The sequence below is a fragment of the Larimichthys crocea genome, chromosome III, assembly GCF_000972845.2.
Source record: "Larimichthys crocea isolate SSNF chromosome III, L_crocea_2.0, whole genome shotgun sequence".
Classification (NCBI taxonomy): domain Eukaryota; kingdom Metazoa; phylum Chordata; class Actinopteri; family Sciaenidae; genus Larimichthys; species Larimichthys crocea.
The window spans coordinates 45,894,134-45,918,505 of NC_040013.1; the positions used below are offsets into that span (position 1 = coordinate 45,894,134).

Consider the following 24,372-nt stretch of genomic DNA (forward strand, 5'->3'; position numbering starts at 1 on the left):
TCGCTCTTGGGTCATCGGGCTAAGTGACAAGCCATAGGTTGATGGAAAATCCATAGTGTTATTGCCATACATTACTTTTATTTGATTGGGCCTGTAGCGAGCATAATGTAATGCTGTGGTGGCCTGCTGGTGAAGTAGCAGGGGGGCTCCATTCAGGGTCCATGAACCATTTGTTGCCCACCCCCCCCCCCCCCCCCCCCCCCCCCCCCCCCCCCCCACCACCCCTCACCCAATACCCAGTGACGTTGATGTATGTCCCCTGCCTACCATCCATAGGCCCGACCCTGTGAGTGCCTGTGAGTGCTCTAAATCACTCTGTGGTATTGATTTTCCATTAGAGGTCAGCCACTCTGAACACCTCTGACAGGGTGCTCACAAACACCTCGCTGTGTGTAAGAGGGGAATGTTAAGGGAAGGCAACATGAGGTCACGTGACTCTGGATGGGGAAGCTCACAGGAAGGAAGAAGTCGCTTTATAGTAGAAGCCAGGTTTATCAGCTGATATTGGCTTGCATCATTTATTTTACAGGATTTCATGCAGAAAAAAGATGCTTGGAGTCATTTAGATCTATTAATTGTGTATCTTTTTAATGTATAGTTGTCCATAATTATTCAGCTCGCAGTAAAGTTTACAGTTTTGGTACACATTAATGAGCACAATTTGGACAATAAAGTTGATTGTTAGGTCAAAGGTCCTGCCACCATTACATATCGTTGTCAAGTGTAAATCTTAAGAATATTGTCCAATATTTTATAATATCGGTTATCAGGCTCTAATATGCAGTATGTAACTACCAATTAGTATTAATTGCAGAGCATGCTCATAAGTTTATATTCATTCTACCACAACCTTTTGTTTCCCGTGTTTGCTGGAGTGTTGTGCACATAAGCGTTCCCGCAGCAGCAGCAGCAGCAGCCGTGCTGTTATTGGTACAGTGAGCGACGTGTCAGCACGAGTGGTGAAGTGTGAGCGTCTGTCACACCCTGCTGTACATACATACATACCGTGCTTGCAGGCACATCCCTGATGGCAGATGAAGAGGAGCCGACATTACGCTTGTGGAACAAGCTCACTAAGTGCCCTCTGCCTACATTAGCGAGGCACTTTGTCTTGTGTAAATATAGTAGCGTGTCACAGAGTCGAGTTAGGAAGAATTGTGGAGGCCCGGGGCGCTGCATTCACATAGGTTTTGCACTTGACTGAATAATTCAACTTGGGGGTTTGTTTATTATGAGCAAATGGCCTTAACTGTGGTGTTGTTACAGCTGTTATGAATGTACTTTCAGTGGAAGTGTTTGTTCCCTTCCCTCCTTTTTGACCTGGGTTTTTTTTCCTCTCTCCTTGCAGACAGTACAGACACATAAGCCTCACTTCCTGGCAGTGCACTGTCAAGAAGTGGGTGGGAAGAATTATGAGGCGTCCATGTCACACGTGGATAGTTTCGTCAAGTAAGTACGGCACTAACGATGAAGCTATTGTCCCAATTGTTTTGATTAGGATGGAGGTGGTTGATGAGGAAACACCCACTTGATGGACTCTGGAACATTCAGGAGAAGTTTGGGCGGCGGTCACATTACATCTGTCAGCAAAAAATGTTGTTTTGTTTGTGCGTGCGTAATGTGTCTTATAGTGTAAATATTGGATCAGGATAAATATTACCTGGACTAAGTTGGTTATTTTAAACACTTCCTGATATCTTTGTGTGTGTGTGTGTGTGTGTGTGTGTGTGTGTGTGTGTTCTGTCCATCAGAGAGCTGTTGTCCAGTGATGCCATGAAGGAGTACAGCAGAGCCCGCGTCTACCTCGATGAGAACTACAAATCCCAGGAGCATTTCACAGTGAGTGCTGTTTGACACGTTTCATTGTGCGTTCACGTCCTATCAAAAAGTACACAGAGGTGTTTTCATCTAAGCTTCCCTGCGTTGAATCAGGGATGAATCACAGGCTCAGCAGCGATTGGATTTATTTAGATTATTTCATGTTCATATTTCATGTCATAGTTTATTTCAAAAAGCCATGATGTCATTTGTGACTGTTCAGACCAAAGTGCTCACGCATTAAACAAACTTCAGTAGTAGTAGTAGTTTAGTAACAGTTTTTTTTTTTCTTTTACATTAAGCAGGTTTTTCTGTGTCGATAGACACGGTTTCTCTGAATTCTAGTGTCAGTAACCAGGAAACAACTGCAGACAGCAATCATGTCATTTCGTGATCACAGCTCTTAAATTAGGACGCTGGGGTGGAATTTTAGCTTGTGGTTGAAATCTCAATCTACAAACTCAGCACAACTGAAAAAGGTTAGGTGTGAAAAGGCCGGGCATGGGTAACACATGCAGCTGAAGCTCACAGAGTTTAATTCTAAGACACTACAGACATGACGCAAGGGCTGACTGACTGACCTGCCTGCAACGTTTGCCTCAATGTGTAGTAACAACAGACAGCCACCAGATGTCAGTGCATACTTGGAGATCATTTTGTTGTCAGTGCTCTGCCTCAAAATTTGAGAAATGTTCAGTTACTACTTCTTTGTTAATTATCAGGATTTATCACATGGGAACCTCAGCATTAGATTACGATTGGTACTATTATTGTTAGTTACTTTTAGTTAACAAACCAAGATTTGATGCGGTTAATGAGTAAATCAATGGATTCAAATGGAACACCTCCGCTTAAATAATAGAACTAAAAGTCAATGTCAACGTTTGTGTGTTGTAAAGTTTGTAAAAGTTTCCAGTAAATAGAGGCGTAATGTGTCACACTGTCCTCTGAAAGATACACATGGTTCCCATGGGTCCTTGAAAGTTTGTGATTTTGAAAAGGCCTTGAAAGTTTTTTTATTAAAATAGACATACATAGTCATGGATCATTGTAGGTACATTTTATGCAAGGACAAAGAAAATGTAGGTTCTTTTTATACTTATTGTATTTTCTTTTCTACTACTGGCTGTTGCGTCATTATTTCACAGTAATTAACCTTGATCGGTGTCTCACAATGTGTAGTCTTCGGTCCTTGAATTTGAAACACTTGGGCCTGGAAAGTCCATGAAAAGTAAGTGAATTTAATGTTTAGCAAGGTGTGGAGAACCCTCAGATTACTATACCATCATCTATGTATGTTTCTTGTTTAACTTACAATCAATAAATCATACTGTAGAGTATAATCTGACCATGTCCTCACGTCAGAAGCTTTAATCTCTGTGAATGATCCTTTTCATTCATTTATTTGTTCCTCGGCTGGACAGATGTTTTGCATTTGGCCTCTTGGTGGAGCCAGATACTCAAAGCTAACAGCAGCAGCAGAGGACTTGAGCCTTGAGTTCCCTGTGTTCTGTATCATCCTGTGCTTTAGGAGGAAACTGAGTTTTAAGAGCAGTTTATGTCCCATGCTTAATTGACAGACTACATGTATGTCAGACGGTCATCTCTGCATTGCCATCTTATTATGAGATTAAAAAAGCACCTTCAGAGTAAAATGTGCAGATCAAGTTCAGATGTGGAGTTTGTCTGTGATCACTGAGTTGTGCTTGTCTTGGTTCTCCTCCATGTTTTCGGCGTTATCGCCACGCTACACTGCACCTCCACAAACGCTCATAAATCACAGCACCCACTGAGTCACATTTGCTCTTTTCAAAAAAATATTACAAACATTGGCCTTTAGAAAATATAATTATCTGCCATTTCATATAAGCGCTGCTAATATCCCGGCATTAGGAGCTGTTTATTTAATGGTGTTTGTCTATAGATTAACCTTTTTGTTGTATTTTCATTTCCATCAAATAGAGATGGCAGTTTGTGCTTCTCTTTGTGAATCAGTCGGTGGAAAGGGAAACATCTGATGCGCTTTCTATGATGTTGATATTGAAATCCTGGCAACAGTAAATATGAATAGACTCTCCAGTCTTTCTCACACAGGGCTTGCCATTTAGCTTTGATGACATCACCCATATTTGTTTTCTCAATCTTCGATTTTTCCCCCCCCTCGTGCTCCGGGGATAATTGTTTGTTGTCTGCCCCGCCTGTCAATTTTCAGATAATGTAAGTGGGAACACTTTTCTGGGTCCAGAGTTTCCACTTTGTGTGATTGTGTGTGTTATTGTTGTGGTAATTTTTTTTTTCTATGCAGTTTTGTGTGTAGTTTCTTTGGAAGCAGACGAGTGAATGTTTTGGATGAGTGCGAGTGTAGTAATGTGGCGAGTGTATGGTAAAGGCCAGTCGGATTGTTGACATGCCTGCCCAGTGTGAGAGTGTGTTTGGATTTCTGTGTCAGTGAAAGAGAGGGATGTGCTTGATCAATAAATGTGTGAACACACGTTTTTTTAAAACATTTTTTTTTTTACAACTGATTGAAGCTGGAAAAAATTTATTAATCGATTAATTAATTAAACAACAGAAACTTAATGAGCAACATGTTTTTAGGCAAATAATCACTTCTTTCAGCTTCTCGGATGTGATTTTTCTCTGACAGTTAATTGAATCTCTTTGGGTTTTGGAGTTTTGATTGGACAGAAGAAGCAGTGTGATTATGACAAATTGAGCTCAATTCGGGAAGTTGTGATAGCTTTTATTTTTTTTAAACTGTTATCTGACATTATATGGATCAAAGGATGAAGCAAGAAGATTATTTTATGTTTATTACTAAGGTAATAGTGGGTGTTTCTTTTTCTTTTTTTAGAAGATGTTTCTAACTTTATGGTCCTCATGGTTGAAATCTTTATTAATAGACTAATAGACTGTAGTTGAATTAATACTTCTCTGACAGTGTCAAACAAAACTGAACATTATTATCCTTGTAAAAAAACAATTAATATCAGAGCTGTCTCACAGCAGATTGTACTGTACAAGTGTTCCTAGTTTAGTGGCCAGTGAGTGTGCGTATACAATGAAAATAATTATTAGTTACACCGTGCTTAAATCTGAGGAAAGAAAAAAATCATAATTATCTATTTAAAAAGTAAACTTTGCTGTCTTTGTTGGATATTGTTATTTCAATTGGTGTAAAAATGGAGATCAGACCAGATCTCTTTTTTTAAGGTTTTGAACATTTTAAATTCTAGAGCAAGCTGAAAATTAAATTATTCAATCAGAAAAGTGGAGCTGAAATAAAATTTTGTATCATTTGTTGAGCATAAATGGTCCATTTTATGTAAAATCCAACAGACTGCTCGTACATGATCTAAAGTGCAGTGTACTGCAGCCCTGTCTGTTTAGTGTGTCATAATTTGTCTAAATGAATCTGTGATCATTTCTTGATGTTAAAATGCTACATGTAACACCTTAATGCTGAATCTGAAGAATGAGGCGAGCTGGAGCCTCCTCCTCCTCCTCTCCTCCCAGAGGAAGGCAGCAGTGATAGGGAAGAGCTTGACTGACATGTCCCCCCTACGGCTGAGCCCGGGCCCGGTGTTTTACAGCCCTGTTAAGGTATACAGCAGGTAAAATGTCAATTAGGAAGGCCCGCCCTGATAACTCAACTCCCAATCCACTTGTTCTTGGCCATTAATATTTATCGTGGGCCTGGCCCTGGAGCTGCAGCCCGTGTCATCTGCAATGATGTGCGCTAATGTTACTGCTTCCTGACACACACTCGTACTCCGATGTCTGTGCAACTTAACACAAAACGCCTGCAAACCCGCACACACGCACACACACGCACACCTAGCACTGTCACATAGTCTAATCAAGCTATCCACATACACAAGACAGCACACATCACGCACTGCCTCCTCAGCCCTCAGTTGTTCCAGGGCATTTTAATGGGAAATTAAAGGCATCCTTCATGTCTGTGGTCTGCAGGACAGGAATGAGAGCAGCGACAGAGGATAAATCAGGCTCTGTGGCTTGACATGGCACCACTGGCCCCCCCCCCCCCCCCCCTTTTTTTTTTTTTTATCCTGTGATTGTGCATGCATGCATGTGTGTGTTTGCAACTGCTTCCACCCGGGGAGTCAGTGTTATAGTATGTAGCACTTTGTCCTGAGTAATTTGTGTCATGGATCTAAAGCACTCGTACTGCAAGTTCAAAGGAAGCTGTCTGTAGTTTTTGATTTGATTATCATGGAGTCGTGTCTTATGTTGGAATGCACACAAACTGCAAATGGTCGTGGACTTGTAATGAAAAGCAGGCAAAGGTCCAGGATGAATCCAGACTTAAAATAAGTTTAGATTGTACTGGATTTTAGTGTAGTTGAGTATTATTTGGAATAAAAGAGGTGTGAAGATGCAAAGAAAAAGTTGCTCTTCATAAAAACAAACCTAAAACCTCAGAGGATTTGTCTTTTCTGAAGTAAATCAAGGGTTTAGCAAACATACAGTACAATTTCAATAAATAAGCCCCTCTGACATGATCAGATAACTGCAGGACAGGATGACATACAGTGAAAGTCTGAGGTCAAATTCCTACAATTTATATGAAATCATTTTAATACAAATTGGATTTAAAGTTTTTTTCTTACAGGGGAAATGAAAAGCAAGACACAGAGGAAAAAAAAGAAGGAAAATGGAGACAAAAAAAACACACAACTAAATCCTTACAGAGAAGCAGACACATTTCATGAGATAAAAACTGTCTTTATGAATCACCCACATTTACAAAAATAATTTACAGAGTTGCCTGTTCACATTAAATTTGCCAGTCATTTTGGAGAAATTTTGGGAGATGAGGAAAAACAAGCTCTTTATCAAGACGAACTTCTGTTTAATACTTTTTGAGCATAAACACTGAAAACAGCCACACCAGATTTAGAGAAAGCTCTCGGGCTCAGATAAGTTGCCGAAACTTGAGGACACAGATGAATTGTCAAAAATCATCAAGACACAAAGTATCACGTAGAACAGAGACACTCGGGTAAAGAAAAGTCTTTAGAGTCTGTCTCTAAAACAAGAACTTGCTGGTTTGAACCCCACAACTGCCATATGTTGACGTGCTTATTAGCAATGCACAGAAATCCCAGCTCGCATTTTATATTTAAAGGCCTGATGACTCTTTATTTTTAATTTTTTTGCTGCGGTCTGATCTCTGGTCAGCAGAGCGGCCCTGTCAGTAGCTGCCAGCAGCTCAGCCTCACTCTGCTCCAGAGGTGAGTCTTTAATTCTCCTCCAGGCAGCGTACTGTAATGCAATCATCAGTACCGCTTCTGCTCGGCCAGGAATTTATGAACACTTAGTGTCCCTCTGTGCTGACAGGGCCTCAGCGTAGAGTGTGTTTACGGTATTGCCCAGAAATGCGTGTCACTCGCATTTATCGCCTTTTTTTTTTTTTTCTTAACTACATCCTATATCACCCCCCTGTTCCACCTTTTTTATGATGAAACAAAACCAGGTTGCATATAGAGATTATATACTTTCCAGAGAAAGTGGGGTCATAGAGGAGGGGTCTCTGTGTACAGTCTGTTAGTTTTACACACAGAGGTTAACTAGCAGGAGCAGCCCCCTCCTGCCTCCATCCCTCCCTCCTCCCTCCACCTCTCAGCTCTGTGTTTAAAAAGACTGCAGCAGGCATATAAGCAGGTTAAAATATTGCTAACTAAATCTAAGAGAGCTCTTATTTCAATATGGTGAGAAGTACGGCACCGACTGAGGCCACTTGAATGGAGTAGATGTCAGCACGGTAATATCGCCGGGCCATAACTCTCCGCGGCCATCACTCATACTCTCAGGGCAGACATAAGTGCATACACACACACACACACACACACACACACACACACACGTATAGTGACAAAACCAAATAAACAACGACCCGAGCACGCACGCTGAACCACATACACTCAGGACACGGGTTGACCGACAATCAATGAATCTGCCATCAGAAGTGAGTTATGAGGGAGAGAGAGAGTGGGCATTCCCAGCGTGAAAATATTTTTGACTGAAAATGTAGATATAATTAATAGATTGTGTAAAGAGGTGGAGAAATTGATGCATTTATTACAAGGAGTCAAATCTGAGGGAACTGAGCCTTTTGCCCTCCTGGATCATCACGGCGGCGGGCGTGAGCTGCTCTCAAACACACCTCAGACGTCCACGAGCACACACGCCAAGCTTCTCCTTATAAACAACGCTCTGATAAAGTGTTTACCGATGTGTGTGTGTTTGGACGGGACCTAGCCGAGGGGAGTAAATCAGTTGTGTTGAAGGTGGAGGTGTTGTTGGGTTGTGTGTGTGTGTGTGTGTGTGTGTGTGTGTGTGTGGGTGAGATGGGGTGGGAAGGGGGGTCTCCAGCCACAGATAATGATGTGATTCCAGCATGAGGCGGGCCGGGTGTACCTCGCCACCGTCCATTATGATGTGCGGCCCCCAGCCACCGAGGGGGCAGAGTGAAGGTGAGCCTGTCATATCGATCTTTTTAGTGCTAAAATATGAGCCACTTTACTCTGCTCCCCGGCGCAGTGATGTGAAAAATAATAACTCGGACCCAAATTAAAAATATTGATCGCTTAGGAGGTGTTGAGAGCAAATAAACACCCTCTGAAGGATTTTTATCCCCCCCCCTCTCTCCCTCCTCCCACCTTACCCTCCTCCCTCCTCCGTCTTGTCCCTCCCTGCCCAGTGAAAGGGCCGGGTCAGGGATGGTGGCTGAACTGTAAAAATATCACACCATCTTGTTGCTCACTAATCTTCAAAATAACCACCTACCAGGCTCTTTATGCTCTTTATTGTTTCCAGACACAAATCAACAAGCAACCAACTTTTCAGCCACTCTCCAACACTGATTGATCGGGTTTTGACTCCATAATCTGCCATTAGCTCTGCTCCATTCAGGTACACCCCCCCCCACCACCACCACCACACACACACACACCCTCCTCTCCTCCCCCACCCACGCAGAGTCATAATTTTTTGCACATCCGAGCTTGACTTTTTTATTCCGTCCCCGCTGTAACAGATGAGCTGACACGGGGCCATCAAACGGGTGGGAAAACAATTGCCACAAGGTTAATTTTATTGCCTGCTCCATGCATTTGTGAGCAGGCGGGAGGTGTCCTCTGCCCGGGTCCTGATGAATGGCCAAGCCGAGCGGGCAGGAATGAAAATGAGAGGGGAGAGGCCAGGCACGGGGAGCCGGAGTCCTGCCGCTCCCACCTGAAATTGAAATTTTTCTGACATGCTCAAAATTGGTATACTGATATATAAGAGAGTCAATGTTCCATTTAGTTTGATGATGAAAGCCGTCATGTGTCCTAGTCAATTGCATTTTACGACACCCACTTTACCTCATACATCCGAAAGAGGTTAATATCTGCACATCCTAAATGGCGGATGTCAGATTGTCCAGAGTCTGTAGGAAAATAAACTACTTAGTGTATCTAAATGCTGCCGTAATACTTGGCTGTCCTGGTCGCAGCACTATTGATTGTCCACAAGGACGTTTGTTCTGTTTTGGGGCCAAGGCGGGGATGAATAGATATTTGATGGAGCGTGGAGAGTGGGGCCGGACCAGCATCTGCATCTCAGTGCTGTGTCAGTGGGGATGAGAGCCAGGCGTCGGGGAGAATCTCATGCCGCCTGTTGACATCAGTGAGAGGGAGCGGAGGGGACGGAGCTGGCGATATCTCCGGTTCTCCACTTGAGCTGGGTCCTCCTGCTGAAAGCTCACTTCTGTCTACTGGCTTCAGGCCCTCACTCTGTATGTGTATGTGTGTGTGTGCGCGCGTGTGTGTGCATGTACATGCATGTCTGTGTGGCATCAGTGATATAGGGCTGTCTTCAGCCAGCACTTTGTCCATACATATCGATTTCTTCCTCCGCCACTGGCTATAGCTGCTTCATTTGCATGGCCCAGCTGACCCAGGCAGTCAGTGGCCATTATATTCCCATTAGCTAATCTCTCAGCTTTGATTTCCATAATCCTCTGTCTATTGAGGGCCCTCACAGCTCTCACAGTCCCACTCTCAAAGGAGAAAAAAAAAAGATCCCCCAACCTCCCCCACCCGTCATTTTACCCTCCAACAAATGGCACAGCAACATGCATCATATATACACACATATGCATATGTACGCTTAAACACTGCAGTGACACTCTATTATTGTGTTTATAATGACAGTTATTGCCAGTGGTGTAATTCAGAAGCTCACCAAAGTTTGACTTAACATCATCTACGAAATGCTTCAGCATCACAAGGAAAATGTTGTGTATTTCTGGTCGCCATGGAGATACTTTTAACTACAATGCTGGGTCATTTAATCATTGAACACCGCATTGTTTTATAAAGTAAGTACTGTAGATGCCTAGTGCTTTCCACCACTCTACTAACGGTGAAGTTTCCATGTCATCTGAAGTGAAATATGTACACCTCACAGATTCTTACACAAACCTTCTTTTAACAACAGAACACAGTGTTACAGTGCTTCTCAATGTGTGTGTAGTGTTGGTGACATGAAGTGTTGGGAGCATTGTTAAAGGCTTCAGCAGTCAGAATTTTACCCTTTTTTGTAGGAAACTGCCCTGCAGCTCAGTGAGGAAACATTGTCCAGGGGAAGACTGAAAGAGAGGAACTTTGGAAGATACCATCTTAATTTGACTAAGTTAAACTGCTGAAACTTCATATTAGGTTTGGATGAATTTTCGAATGTATTTTTGTCCAGATCTGGATCTTGTCTCCCATCAGTTACACGAGAATCACGTTAGGAAAATATATTTTCATGTCTAGTTTGGACAGGAGGAATGATTATAGTGACAATAACTCTCCAAGGAACATGATCATACATCACACCATCTATCCAGATTTTTTTTAAACCTTTTTAAATAGAAATATTTAACCGATTACCGTCAAAACCTTATGTGTTGACCACTTTGTAGCTACATTTGAACTTGCTCAAGGGCACCTCAGCATAGAAGCGGGAGCAACATTTCCAGATTTATAGACTTCTGAACTATCAGCACTTTTTACAAAACTGTCTTTAAGGCTGCAAGATTCAAATATTTCAAGTGTGGATAACCTTTAAACAGACATCTGTAATCTGTTTTACCAAGAAGTGTCTATTACAGTGCGTTTAACCCTCTAAGCTGAAATCTAATCATGGATGCTGTAACTAACACTTGCCCATAGGCTGTGGACCCACGGCTAACACATCCACCTCCCACATCTTCATCCCAGAGGCATCCACTCATCCTCTCTTAGAAGAGACATCCAGTGCGCCGGTGCCAAATTGACCTTAATCACCCTCAGTTTGAGTTCTCTTGGAGCGATTGCTTCCATTGATCAAAGAGGACCTACCACCTACCGCCCACACTCCACCCTTGACAACCCCTCCTCTCCAAATGAGCTGATAATTAATAAGGGCTGGCTCCGCAAACACCAGTCAACAGACAGCTTGATGGATCGGACAGCTTGGATGCAAACCAATACAATGCCAAGCTTTTCTGCGGCCCCTGGGTGTCCTTTACCCTGCGTGATCAGGCATGCAGAGGAGCGCCCACCGTGCTAATTAAATACCCACAGGTTGCCCTTGTTTTTCAGCAGGGATGCTTTCTATCTGTTCACTATTGGCATGTATTTAATAATTCATGGGGCTGCACCACTGAGGACAGAGCTTAGGGTCTGTGCTGTACTGCTGCAGACTTTGTGATAAAGTCAGTCAGATTCAGAGGTTTAATAGGCCACAACATAACACATAGTGTTCACTTCATCTAGAGAAGATGAAGTACAAATATTTTCCACCTATGTCCTAAATGCTGATCATGTAGGAGGAGGATAGCGCTTATTAATAATAATTAGCATTCAGACAATCCTTCATTCATCTGAACAATCAATCACACCACTGTGGGACATTCGCTACAGAGCTGCCAAATATCTACACCTTTAGGCGATTTCCTCCAACTGTCACTGAGGTTGTGCGACGACAGCAGTGTCTGTCTGCTGACAGCTGTTTGCTGTTTTTGCTGAATGAGCCGAGCGGTGACGGACACATCCCTGGCTGATCTATACCGCCGCTGTGCTCGTTGCTTCCTCTTAATCGCCACACTTCCTCTTGTTTGTCACCACGTGACTCATTAGGCGCTAATTGTGAGATACGGCCGTTTTCTGCAGAGGAAAATGCTGTTAGCCGCTTCATTAGCCCAACTCAGGGCTTCACCAAATAGACCGCTCGTCACCAGTGACACTTCATGTAACTGTTCCGTGTTTTCGAAGAAGTGGGAAAAACTGCTGGTCTTAATGACGTTAGGTCTCGTCTTTGCGAGGCAGCAGTCGCAGCAGGAAGTACAGCTGTCTGGCCCCCGTGTGGCCCCTAACCGGTGTGATTGGGTGTAATTGGTGAATCTGGTCTAAGACGAGTGCAGGGTCGCTGGCTGTGGGGTTGTGAGCCTGTCATAATAACAACCAACAATGTGATCATTTCATTTCCTTTTCACTTACACGTCACCTCACTTCACATGAGACGGCACACACACACAGACACACAGACACACACACGTACATGGTGGACAAGGTTAACGTTGGGCCCCATTTATTTTACTCTAACAATGACTCTAAATAGCCTTTCAAAAGCGAGTGAGGAGGGAGACAAAAATAATCGAATCACACAATTACTGGTGGGCTTCATTCTATAGTTAAGTGCATTTTTATTGTGTAACGTTTCTTTTTTCCCTGCACCCTCCCCCGGCCCCTCCACCACCCCCTCTCTATTTTTCCTGCCTCCCTCGGCAAGCGTTCTCTCCCTGCCACTTCTCATCTAATATGGCCATAATTGGGTTTGGTTGTACAAATCAGATTTCAGCAATTGGGTTATCCTCCTCTGAAATTGGAGAGGTCTCTGGGCTGGCATGGGTGGAGAGTTAATCTGCTTTTGTTAAGCCCTCCTTTTGGTGGCTGCGGCTGTGCCAGTTAAAGCGTTTTACCTGTCACTGTGGACATGGCTCGTAATTTACCCCCCTCTTCAAAGAGAGAAAGGAAAAAAAAAACCCTCCCTCGCACGCACACACTATACAAATCCAGCCATCTGCTTCTCCTTGTGCAAATAATGACATTTGAATCGAGCATTAACAGGCTTAATTACTTTAAAATTGTCATTTTAATTTACACTGATATAGTATTGATCACACAAGCAGAGATTAAGGCCCTCAGTGGAGCGGTTGATGTGGAATTAAACAGGGCCGGGTCCTCCTGGGGCCCGCCTGGCCTGTCCTGCCGCAGCCAGAAGAGGAATGACATCCTCCCCCTAATGAACTGGCAGCATGCGCAGACATGAATTTCAGGCCCCGCTGGAGAAGGAGGGAAATAATGGGGTTTGGGGAGCCATGGCGGGTTATTCATTCACTGCCATGCACCAATTCTCCTGTGATTCATCCCCAGGCCCCCAGACCCCCACTGCCTGTTTGCCTGCCACATTCAGCCTGCCTGACCTTTCTCCCGCCTAAGTGTATATATATATATCCCCTCCCTCCTCCGGGAGCACCTTGTCCCATACCTGGTATCATGTACAGAAGGAGGGAGTGGCATGAGGAGGGGAGGGGGTGCGAGGATGGGAGAGAGAGCAAGGGTGAGACACCTACAGCGAGCTACCAGCCTCTAATCCAAACATCCCCCTCCAGAGGTGGAAGTGCCGGTCTGTGACTCTCCCTCTCATCCTGGCTCACCAGCCTGTCTGAAGAAGACGACACTTTCCCGGGGAATTGATCTCCTCGCTTGAGCCCGTTGTCACGCACAGCTGGTTAATATCGGAGGGGGTGATCGTTACATTAAATCCAGGCAATTTCTACCCAGTTAAAAAAAAAGCCTGTGGCTCCCGTGCTAAGCGCTGTGTGTGTTGTGGAGTAATTACAGCAGTTGAAACAACCTTTTGACACCTGTCTCCAATGAACACACTCAAACAATCACACTCCACACAAGTGCTTTTAATGACTGGCTCTTAGAGTGAGGGGCCCGATAAGAATGAAACTGAGAGTGTTCCAATACATCCTCGTCCATGAAGACCACTGTGTTGAACCATTGTGTTTTTACAGAAGCCTAGACAGGACAAATTAAACACTGGCTTTAGATGGGGTCATTTGCATTTCTTTCACGGTCACTGTAATTTCTCCTTCATGCAACAATATTAGCATTAACAGTAATTGAAGATGCAGTCTTATCATCTCTCTCTCAATTTGTTGATATATCATGAGTCAGATATTATTATAACACTGAGGTTTAAAATAAACCAATCAGATAAAATGCTAATTTTATCACTTTAGTGTTGGTTGTGATATTTATTTTTGGTCTAAGAGCTGATGAATGGCATGCTGGTGGATCGTGGGTTAGGGCGTAGAGCAGGTTGGCTGTTAAAGATCCATTGTGTACAATTTAGGGGGCTCTATTCATGACAGAAATGGAGTATAATGTGCCACTAATTCCTAGACACTGGTCCTTTAATAGTAAGGTTGGTGGTTTGATGCCCAGTGTATTTGAATAAGACATTGATGCCCAAATTGTGTGGGGGTATATGGAGAAAAATGTAGTTGTTGAAACACATTTTGACAGTGGAAATGACATGATGTCACCCATTTGTCGGTAGATGGTTTTTGCCTGGTTTGAACAAAAATGTTGACTCTGGAAAATAAACTTTGTTGATGTCTTTGCAGCATGTCAGTTATCTTTAATATAGACTGTCTCAATGTAACTTATGCCAGTCACTGAAGTTTCTTTTTTGGACCACTCAGTATGCATTTTATTACACATATTAAAATTTAAAATGCAGGAATATAGTGGAAGAAAATGTCCTCATATTGTTCATATGAGTCAGACTTCATTAAGTGTGAAGTGTTAAGTCAGTACATTATGTAAATGCAGTTGTATGCAGTGCAACAAGTGCAGACAAGAAAAACAACCTAAGGTGACTGCGTCATCTGTTACAATGTTTGATGTACAACTTGGAGGGTATTACCACTTCTTCCTTTTTTTTATACAGTTTAATACTGTGCATTATTCAGAACTGCAAACAAACCCCTGCCTATTAGGTGTTCAAATATGCTGTCTGTAGTGAAACATTAATGGACACCTTCTAGCCAGTAAGTGCTGAGATTTTTCTGTGGCCATAGTATAAATATATGTCAGACAACCCACAGCAATGATGGTGGTAACTCTATCAACCTCCATAAATTATGGCGATAATATATTGCTGCTGTACTCAGTCTTTGTTCCATGCTCTCCTCTTCATCTCTAACTTTCTTCTTGTTCTCCGCTCTGGGCTGTCAAGAGCTTTAGAAATGATTTATGGAAACAGGTACACATCATGAAATCAGACAGTGATGGCTTGGTGGCAAAGTCAAAACTGAACTCTATGCTTGTCCTTGAGCCAGTTGACTACTGGTGTTTCCTAAGACGATCCAAAGGTCTCAGAGTAGATTGAAAGAGAGGGGGGATTGTTTGTGAGGTCCTCATTTGATTGCATTACCTATGCCTGGATGGCGAGAGGTGGAAGCCATCTTGACAATGAAGGCTAAACAAAACAACAGCCTCTTCTTTCTCTTGGCTGGCAACTCCCCATGACGGATATCAAGATGTCTCCAATACACGTAATGGACTTGGCAAGTCTTAGGGTGGCTGGGCTTGGGCCTTCTACTCCACTCTGTCATCCAATCACCTTATTCTAATGCTATTGCATTGTTTAGTCAACCAGCCGTCCATTTACATCAACCCATAACCACACAGCCACACCACAGAAGCACTTAATAGAATTAGCAGGTATTGTGCAGCACATTTTAAACACATAGGCCATTTTAAACACACACACACTCAGTCACTCCACCTCCCTCCCAGGGCTGATGATCCCCCGCTTGCTGTCAGAGTAATGGCATCACAAGCTCTCCATGCAGCGCCTGCCTTTCCTCTTTAACTGTCATAACTCTATACTCTGCCCACCATGGACAGTTTATTCCGATCTTTAAATGTGTAGCCAATATTGTTGTCATGTTTATGTTATGTACTACATATTAATAGCTCATAAAGCACATTTGTTGCATTATTAAATCATTTTTCACTCGCTCTTCATTAGGAAATAGGAAGCCGAAGCTCTCGACTGAAACAGCCGGTTAATTATAGGGCTCATAATTTCCTAATCTGATTTTGGGGAATGTTTTGTGAGTCTGTTCGGCTAGCCAGCATATAAATAGACAAACAAAAATGAAACAGCCACATGGCAGGGAATTTGCAGTCATATGTCCTCTTTTGCCCTTGATGCATTATTTTCCGTCTCAAACATCAACACTGCCATCTTTTCAAACAAATTAGCCTCATATCCTTTCCTCCTTGTGATTAACACACAACCAATTCACATCAAATAACCCCAAAATTGTCTTAAGGTCTAATTTTCGAATGATATGAAATGGGACAAGTGTAAGTTTATTTGGAATGACTCATCTGTGGGGTCAGGGGAAAATGAGCAATGCCTTTGTCCCCTAGCATCCACCCCCCGTTAAACTATTACCTATAAAAACAGCCACACACTCCCAGTCAGAGGGTGTGTCCTGCCCGGTGTAATAACGAAGGCCTTCCTCCCTGTCCCATTCGTCGGCCGATTGATTTTTGTTAGGAAAATTAATGCAGTCGCTGTAAGGTTCTGGAGGTCAGAGGTAGACGGGCTTCAGCAGATGAGGGGCGGTGCTGGGCAAACGGAAAGACAGCGTGCCGCTATGGGATCTCCAGAGTCTGGCTGATGAAACTTACTGTGGGTTTGTTTGAGGGCGGAGCGTGCAATAGCGTATGATGTATTGTCTCTGTGCTGTTGCATACACGCAGCAAAATGCATCTCCTATGATTGATCAAGCAAATATACAGGCACATATATTGACTACACCCGCTCACCCCAATGTTGGTTATGTTTGTTGCCCTTGTTTTATGTTGTATATTCTGCTTGTTGTCTTGACAGAAGCTTAATGGCAGAGAAACACAGTGTAAGTAAAAAGGACAATTCATTTAAGACTTCACTCCAGAACATATGCAAGTGGTGTCTTATAAGCAAAGCATAACCATATTTCAGTGAGTAATGCTTCCCAAGTGGGAACCAATCTAACACAAAGGGTGCCCCAGTCAGCAGGGTCCCTGCACAAGTTCAAGCCACAATGGCACCCTGTGTGCATCATGCTGTAGCTAATTACCAGCTCATTAAAGAGCCCTCTAATTAGATTGTATGGTATGCTCGTTCAGTTAAATTTGGGCTCTTAATTTTAACTGCCTAATTACATTTCTGAAAAGGGAAAAAAACACATTTCAAAGCACTCTCTGGCCCACTGGAAACGAAGCATTTATCGGAATGCCGTTACGGAGAACTGAATCTTCTTGTCGATGATACAGAAGAACGGGCTGATATAGCATTCTTTCAGGTGGAACCATTGATTATTTAAAGCAGGGATTCCAAAAATAGAGGGCACAAGTAGTTGAGGTAGAAATGTGCTGGAAACATAGAAACATATTTGAACATTTATTTTTACCAGCAGACATTCAAACACAGGTGTATCTAATCAACAAGTTAACTGCTGCACCTTAATTAGTTATTGCTTCCACCTGTGCTTCTCCTGCCACTGCTGCTCAAAATGGCTGCTGTGAAAAAGGAGTGCTGTGACGTTAACCAGGCTATTGAGTCAGGTAAGGCAGATTTATTTAGAAATAAAACAACTCTACTTTTTGTCTAGCTTCCTAAAGAGAACATGCCAGAGAAAGTTTAGGACACCTTGTTCTAAACAAACCAGTCATTTGGTAACTTATTTACAGCGTCAAGTCAGCTAACCGTCGCTAATTAAATTTTTCTTCAGACATCGTAGTTGTGCTGGGTACCACAGCTATATCATCAGTAGTGGGTTGTAGTCGCGAGCTTATTTGACACCAGATGCATCACAGAAGAATAGCCTGCTGACTAGCCCCCTAAAACTAGCAGTTAGCTTGAAAACTCTACTTCTCAAGCTATGCTAAGTGTTTTGGAGGGTAGATAAAGGCTAAAAGCCAAGTACATTGTTTATATTAATATACTGCAGCATTTATAGGCTAACAAATGCTTCACAACAAATGAAAAAATACTATAAAACATGGTTATTTAAAAGCATAGGTTCATCTTACATGTCTGGTCCCTCTTAAAAAGTGGGACACTTTTCAACATAAAACATAAAAGCAACATAAAGCAATATGAATGATATATGTATTAACCTACACCTCAACTCAACAATATTTAAAGGTCAAAGAAAGTTCGGTTGTTAATTGTTTGTGCACACCCACTGCTCTGCTAAATATCAAGATGGCACCTGCAAAGCCAAACTCATGTTTAGCGCTGAGTCTAACGTGTTGTCAGATGTAACAAATGCACTGTACATTGTAAGTTGCGTATTCTTCTTGACTGACATGTGACCTAATGATGGACAATACAGTACCACCTGGTCATCTGTGGAGCGCTCAAAGGGGCGACCCAGGAGCCAGACCTGCATGGGCCCCTCCAAATCCTCTTTTCTTCCCACATTTCTGTGGGTGTGATATTTACAGGAGAGCAGCCGTGGGTTTGCTGCCACTCTTGCCCCTGGCACAGGACCTCTGCTCACTCACACCCTAAAGCTGTCTTTTAAGAGGGGCCAGGGGAAAGGCCGGATGCTGCGATTGTACGGATAAAAAAAGAAACATCTGCGCAGGAAAAGTCCTCCGTTGTTCGCCCTTTTTTATTTATTATTATAATAATACAATAAGAGGAAAAAACCCCATCACATAATTTCTTGTTATCTGAGAAGCTGAGGCTGCATTTACATTTGCTTTTCATGCAGCGTCCATGTGCTCTTAGGGGCGATGCACTGGAGTATAACTAAGCTAGCATGGAGGATATCCAACCATTTAAATCAAGCCTCTGGGAATTTTACATAACACATCATTGGCGAGCATTGGTTTTTACATAAAGACAAAGAAGGCCACAAAGAGCCACCGGACGGGCGTCTTAGCCTGAGACGAGCCGCTGCGTGTGTTTTTGCAGGCTCCTCTAAAGCTTCACGGTCCTGTGGTCACTGTTGTGCTCAGAGAACGCCTCTGCTCATACCCAGACAGAACACAGACAGAAAGCTGCTTATTTTTTTTATACATCTAGGGGAAAAAATGATTTTTCTGAACGCAACCTCAAAACCGAACACTCTGCTCTGATGGGGTGACTTCTCGACGTGATCTTCAGAGAAGCACTCTCAAGTCCCTGGGCCCAAGGAGATGCTGTAGACCGCCATCGATTGTCCCTGTGCCGCGGAAGCTGTCATATTTTATAGATGTTTCACGAGATGGCTCATGATCTAGACGATGTTGCCTTCATTTAGGAAGAGTTGTGTTTGTACTAAGGGAGGAGGAAGGGCTCTTGATACAGAGAAATGAGGACCTTCCTGATAAATTCTTCTCACAAGTGACAAAGTAATGCCACTAAGATGCAGCAAACTAATATATTTCATTATGGGACTCCGCAATAGAGCTGTATCTCATTGGCCAGCCAAGGATGCCACTTTGTCATTACAAGGCCATATGAACGAGCCACAGGCAGCGTGGGACAGGGACAGAATCAAAGCTGCCTCTGGACAGAAGCTGACTGATTACTTTTCCAGCCGACATCACAGCTGACATCTATCCCAGCATCCTTAGGGAGGGTTGAGTTTGCTCAATACTGATTATTTGACATCTAAAGTTGCTTATGTCACTGGTCACTTTACCCCAAATGATGCGCTTCACCTCTACAAATGCAGCAGAATGTTTAAAGCAAAACAAACAAAGTGTTCATCAAGGACAAGTAAACAAGTTGTTCAGTCTGTCAATATGAAAAACTTTTTAAAACTTCTTTACAGTCTTCATCCAACCACAGCGATCAGTTAAAATGATATTGCTTCCATTCTTCCTACAGCCTGTATCATCCTAATTCAATCAATTCTTTCACAAATGAGGCCACATGAATAGGCGTAATATTAAATCAGATAATAATATAGATTGATGAACAGTCCATGACAACATTAGCAGCCTTTCTAAAATGCAGAGATGAAAAAAGAAAAAAAGAAAAAATCAATGAGCTCAAAGACCTGTCATTTGCATGGGCCTCTTCCCCTAATGGGAATACTTTTACAGATGGGGAATTACAAGTTGAAATATTCTTTTTGATTATTGGACATCCATAGCCAAATATGATTTACATTAATGAGCATAAGTATATTAAAGGCATTTTATCCCCCAGCATCCGAAACAATTGAATAATGGCTCTGGCAACCAAGCAGTGGCCTGAGAAAATAGAGAGGAGGTAATGTCACTTTAATTACTAATGGATACCTCAATTGTTCAGACTTTGATTTTTCATCTTTGGGTACAATCTAATAAGGCAAATATTCATCATCTTCATATCCCCTTTTAAAACGATGATTTTGTCAAGCCCAGACAGCACAGTTATTTAAAGAAAGTGGCTATTTACCATCCTGGCCTCTAAGATCAACGGTTTATTTGAAGATTGCTTTCCAAAGATTATTTGCCTGTGAAGAAAGAAGAAAGGTCTTTTCATTCCCAATTGCAGATGTCTGATACACTTAGGGTTGAGAAGTTGACCTTGTTAGTGGGTACAGACGTTGTAAAATTTTCCTTTAGAACTCCAATTGTCCCACGTATTGCTCGTCACTGTTTGTCATTGGATGAATGTTACATCCTGTTTTAGTATTACGTAGCTGCAGCGTTGTGTCGTGATTAAATTGTGCAGTGCAGTGTTTTGACCTGAGCTTTATTACCAAGTTGCACAACAATCTTCACATTCCTGCGTGTAAATCATGGGGTTGGGTGACCTTAAAAGTGCTCCACTTGCTTTGTTAAACTGCCTGGTCAACAGCAATTCACCAGAGCATGAGACATAGCAGAGCAGTCTCTGACATTGCTCTTTAATTAGGTTAAAACACTCCCTGTTACACACAGAAGATTATATATATATAATATACGCATACAAGGTCCTGATGACCTCTTGAGCCACTGAAAATATATTAAGCATCTGCATGTTAAGATGAGGTGACATCAACAAACTGCAGCTTGTTAAATGCTCTACAGTACACCAGCGTTTGTTGTAGTTCTTCAAGAGTAATACATGGAGGGAGGCTTTCTATCACCACAGCCTTATATACACCAAGAGAAGCTTAGAATAAGCTAGCCTGACCCAAGTTCCACTTCACTGGTGTTATGTTTCCATAAACAATAACCACGTGAAAGTCTTCTAGATTTTTTTGTTGTCTTGAAGTACTAAACTGAAATGACCTAAGTAGTCACAGCCTTTGGATGAAAGTTAAGATAGAGAAGGAGATAAAATAAAAGTAGGAGGAGAAGAAAAATACTTATATAAATCATATTTAGAGAATGCAGTAATAAGCCTAACCATATTAAACTTTCATCTTTTAAACTGGGTAAACTAAGCAATGGGCATGGTTTCTACAAAATTAAATCTGATTGATTGAGTTATTGGGGGAAAAAAATGAATAAAGTGATCGACTCATGAACATCATATGTCACGTACAACTGGCTAATCAGACTCAAATTATTCTAACAATACTATTAAAACAGTGGATATTGTAGATATTCTCTGTTTATGTCAAATCAGCGCTAGAATTGTGGAGACAAACTTTGTTCTAGTTTAAAGCCTAAGATAACTCCAATGACATCATCCAGGTAATTTTTTCAAACTTAACAAAGCTCTCTCCGGACCAACTGTAGACATTATACATTATATGTAAACTTATTTCACAGGCTGAATAGTACTTGACAAGTAAACTGCATGTGTAAAATTGGTGGAGTGCCCCTTTAAGATTAGGCTAAAAGGTTCAGACTCCTCATTTATAGAAATAAAGCAAATACAGGTGTATGCAGGTGACCCTTTGTTCATTTTATTTCCTGATTGACACCAGAAGGAGCAAAAACATAATCCAGCTGCATCACCACTGCTTTTAGCGGATTTCTGCTTCCCAGCCTGAAGCTCATACAGTATGTCAGTTATAGCTGCATCAAGCTGCAAGCAAAACACCCTTACCATGGCTTCATTTAATTCATTTTCACTATGCATTTACAGACTGCCATGCAAAGGACATTTTGCCCCGCCTCCTCAAGAGGTCACCAACAGCACAGGCCCCACAGGTGTAATCCCATTTACTTTGATCCTCTGTTTTTATGTCCTCGTTAAAAGCTGCTGAAGTAGCAACATCGTATTAGTAAATACGCAGCTGGAATATATATGAGCATTAATCATTCTTTGTAGTGGACAGGGCATTGCTACCTTACTGGAAATTGGGGACTGTGCAGAGATGATGCATTGACTTGAATTTAGATAGTTATCCTTTAATTAGAACCGTAGTTCTGTACCTTACCACATCAAAATGTGCACCACCACATTTCTTTATTATTGCTTTATAACAAGACATTTATTCAAAACATCCTCTCTGAAAAAAGAAACAAGGTGCTATTACTGTGTGTATCCAACATTTTTAACAAAGTTATCAAACTCCTCCATCTGGATTATGCTGAAGAAGCCAATGATGTGGCTGAGAGCTTAAAAAAAGGGCAGGAATTCTAAAGAAGCTCTTTAAAAGTCTGAGTCATATCATGTATACGTGTATTCACTTTTCTTTTTTTTGTTGAATGTCATTGCTGTGATGGTTTTATTGCTTTAGACCCCTCTGCCGGGCAGGTTAGAGGAGCGACTGCACGACTGATGAGCGTGGCAGGAAATTGGCAGATGGAAGCATCCATTTCACTGCTAATTAGGGGGTCCAGAAGCCCGCCGACTGACAGGGTTCAACTGGGCAATGTAGTGCCTGCCAGCTCCCATCCCGTGCGCTTTATAAAACGCTCTTTAATTCCCCGGCACAATATCATTAACTTTGTAAGTGGATGAACACAATGGACAAGCAATTTAATTAACTTCTACCATTGAATGTTGGAGGGGAGACTAAATGAAATTAATGCACAATATTTCCCAGGGAGGCAGCCAACCTTGGGAGTGGGTCTGGATTGTTGGCAGGTCAGGCGCTGCCGCGGGTTTGGCCAATTATGCCTTGTTTAGACCCATCCATAATATTTTCCTCAAAAGAAAATAAAATCAGTGGTTTTGAGATCAATCATGAGCGCATGTCCCTCTGCATTCTGGGAGATTTTAGAATAATGAAGTGGAGGTCCGGAAACACTCTGCCAAAAGAAGTCTACAGAGCTAAAATACAGGTATCCAAACGACAGAGGGGGTTTACTTGAAATAGACAATCAATAAATGGATGCATGGAGGCTGGGTTTGGGAAATGTAGCAGATACAGAGGTTTGATTGTGGATCTAAGGATGGAAATGTTGGCTGATCACTTTGGTTCAGATTGGATGGATTGACATTTTGACAAACGGTTGATGGATGGATTGGCATTTTTACAAACATTGATGTTCTCTAGAGGGTGAATGCTAAAGTCCTCTATGATCACTTGGCTTTTTATCTAACATGTCAAAATGTTCACTTATTCAGTGATACCGGCTACCAGATGGGTTGGCAGCATAATTTGTTACAGACATATATGATTTAGCTGATTCCTGACTTTTCTTCTAACAGCAGCAGCAGGTCTGTGTGAATTCATCATCAGGTCAACATTTTGATGCTGTGCTTTGGGTGTAATCTAACTTTTTTTTTTTTTGCAGTGGCCATTACAGGCTTACAGAGCTGCTAGTGTGGCTGTAGACTCTTAGTCTGGTTGTTTTTTCAGCATTATAATGAAACGTTTCAGTATAAAGGGCCTCATCTGACTATATTTTGCTGTTTAATGCTGCAGATCAGTATTATTCACTGTACTGTAGCTGCAATACCACTCAAAATGAGGTTCAGGTGGTCTGAATCTGTCATTCCTGTTTTAATTGTAAGGGATCAATACTAGTCCTGCTTTGCCATGTAAACCAATTTTCCTCCGAGGTTTGCTCATGAGGTCTCTCATGGGGACAGTGGAAGAGCATTAAGGAAAGTAAGGTTAACTTAAATCTTAATTACTGCGAAATAAATGAGTAAATTTATGGTATTATGTTTCCTCTTTGCTATATCTATAACGGTCTAATTCCTTCCCTCTGTCCCTCACCTATGCCCCTCACCCCCCGACACACACACACAAACACACACCCCAGAGACAAGGGCTCCTTCAGGACGTGACGGATGGCTCCAACACTCAGGCCGCTTTCAAATCACAGGAAGTGACAGAGGAAGTTTTAATGAGAGTTTTGTCTGTGTATCCAGTCAGGCCTTCCAGGCAGCCGATGAATAATAGACACTGTGGCTCAATACTCTGAATACTCAATCAATGGCACTGGGAGAGGGCCTTGGCAAACACATATGGCAGCCCAGGGTGGGCGGTGGGCTCAGGAGGGGTAGAAAATACTAAGGCTTCACCATCTGTATCTCTGGGCTGAAAAAGCAAGCCATCTCTAT

The 24,372-nt window shown here is 42.3% G+C and overlaps 1 protein-coding gene across 2 annotated transcripts in view; it reads left to right on the top strand.

The window, feature by feature from the left end:
* inpp5a (inositol polyphosphate-5-phosphatase A) overlaps positions 1 to 24,372 on the top strand; it is a 134,870-nt gene that overhangs the window by 47,023 nt on the left and 63,475 nt on the right. For both annotated transcript variants that reach the window (XM_027278479.1, XM_027278478.1), the window contains exons 3-4: positions 1,349 to 1,449; positions 1,752 to 1,839. In XM_027278479.1, the coding sequence (XP_027134280.1) occupies positions 1,349 to 1,449; positions 1,752 to 1,839 (189 nt within the window). The remainder of the gene's footprint in view (positions 1 to 1,348; positions 1,450 to 1,751; positions 1,840 to 24,372) is intronic.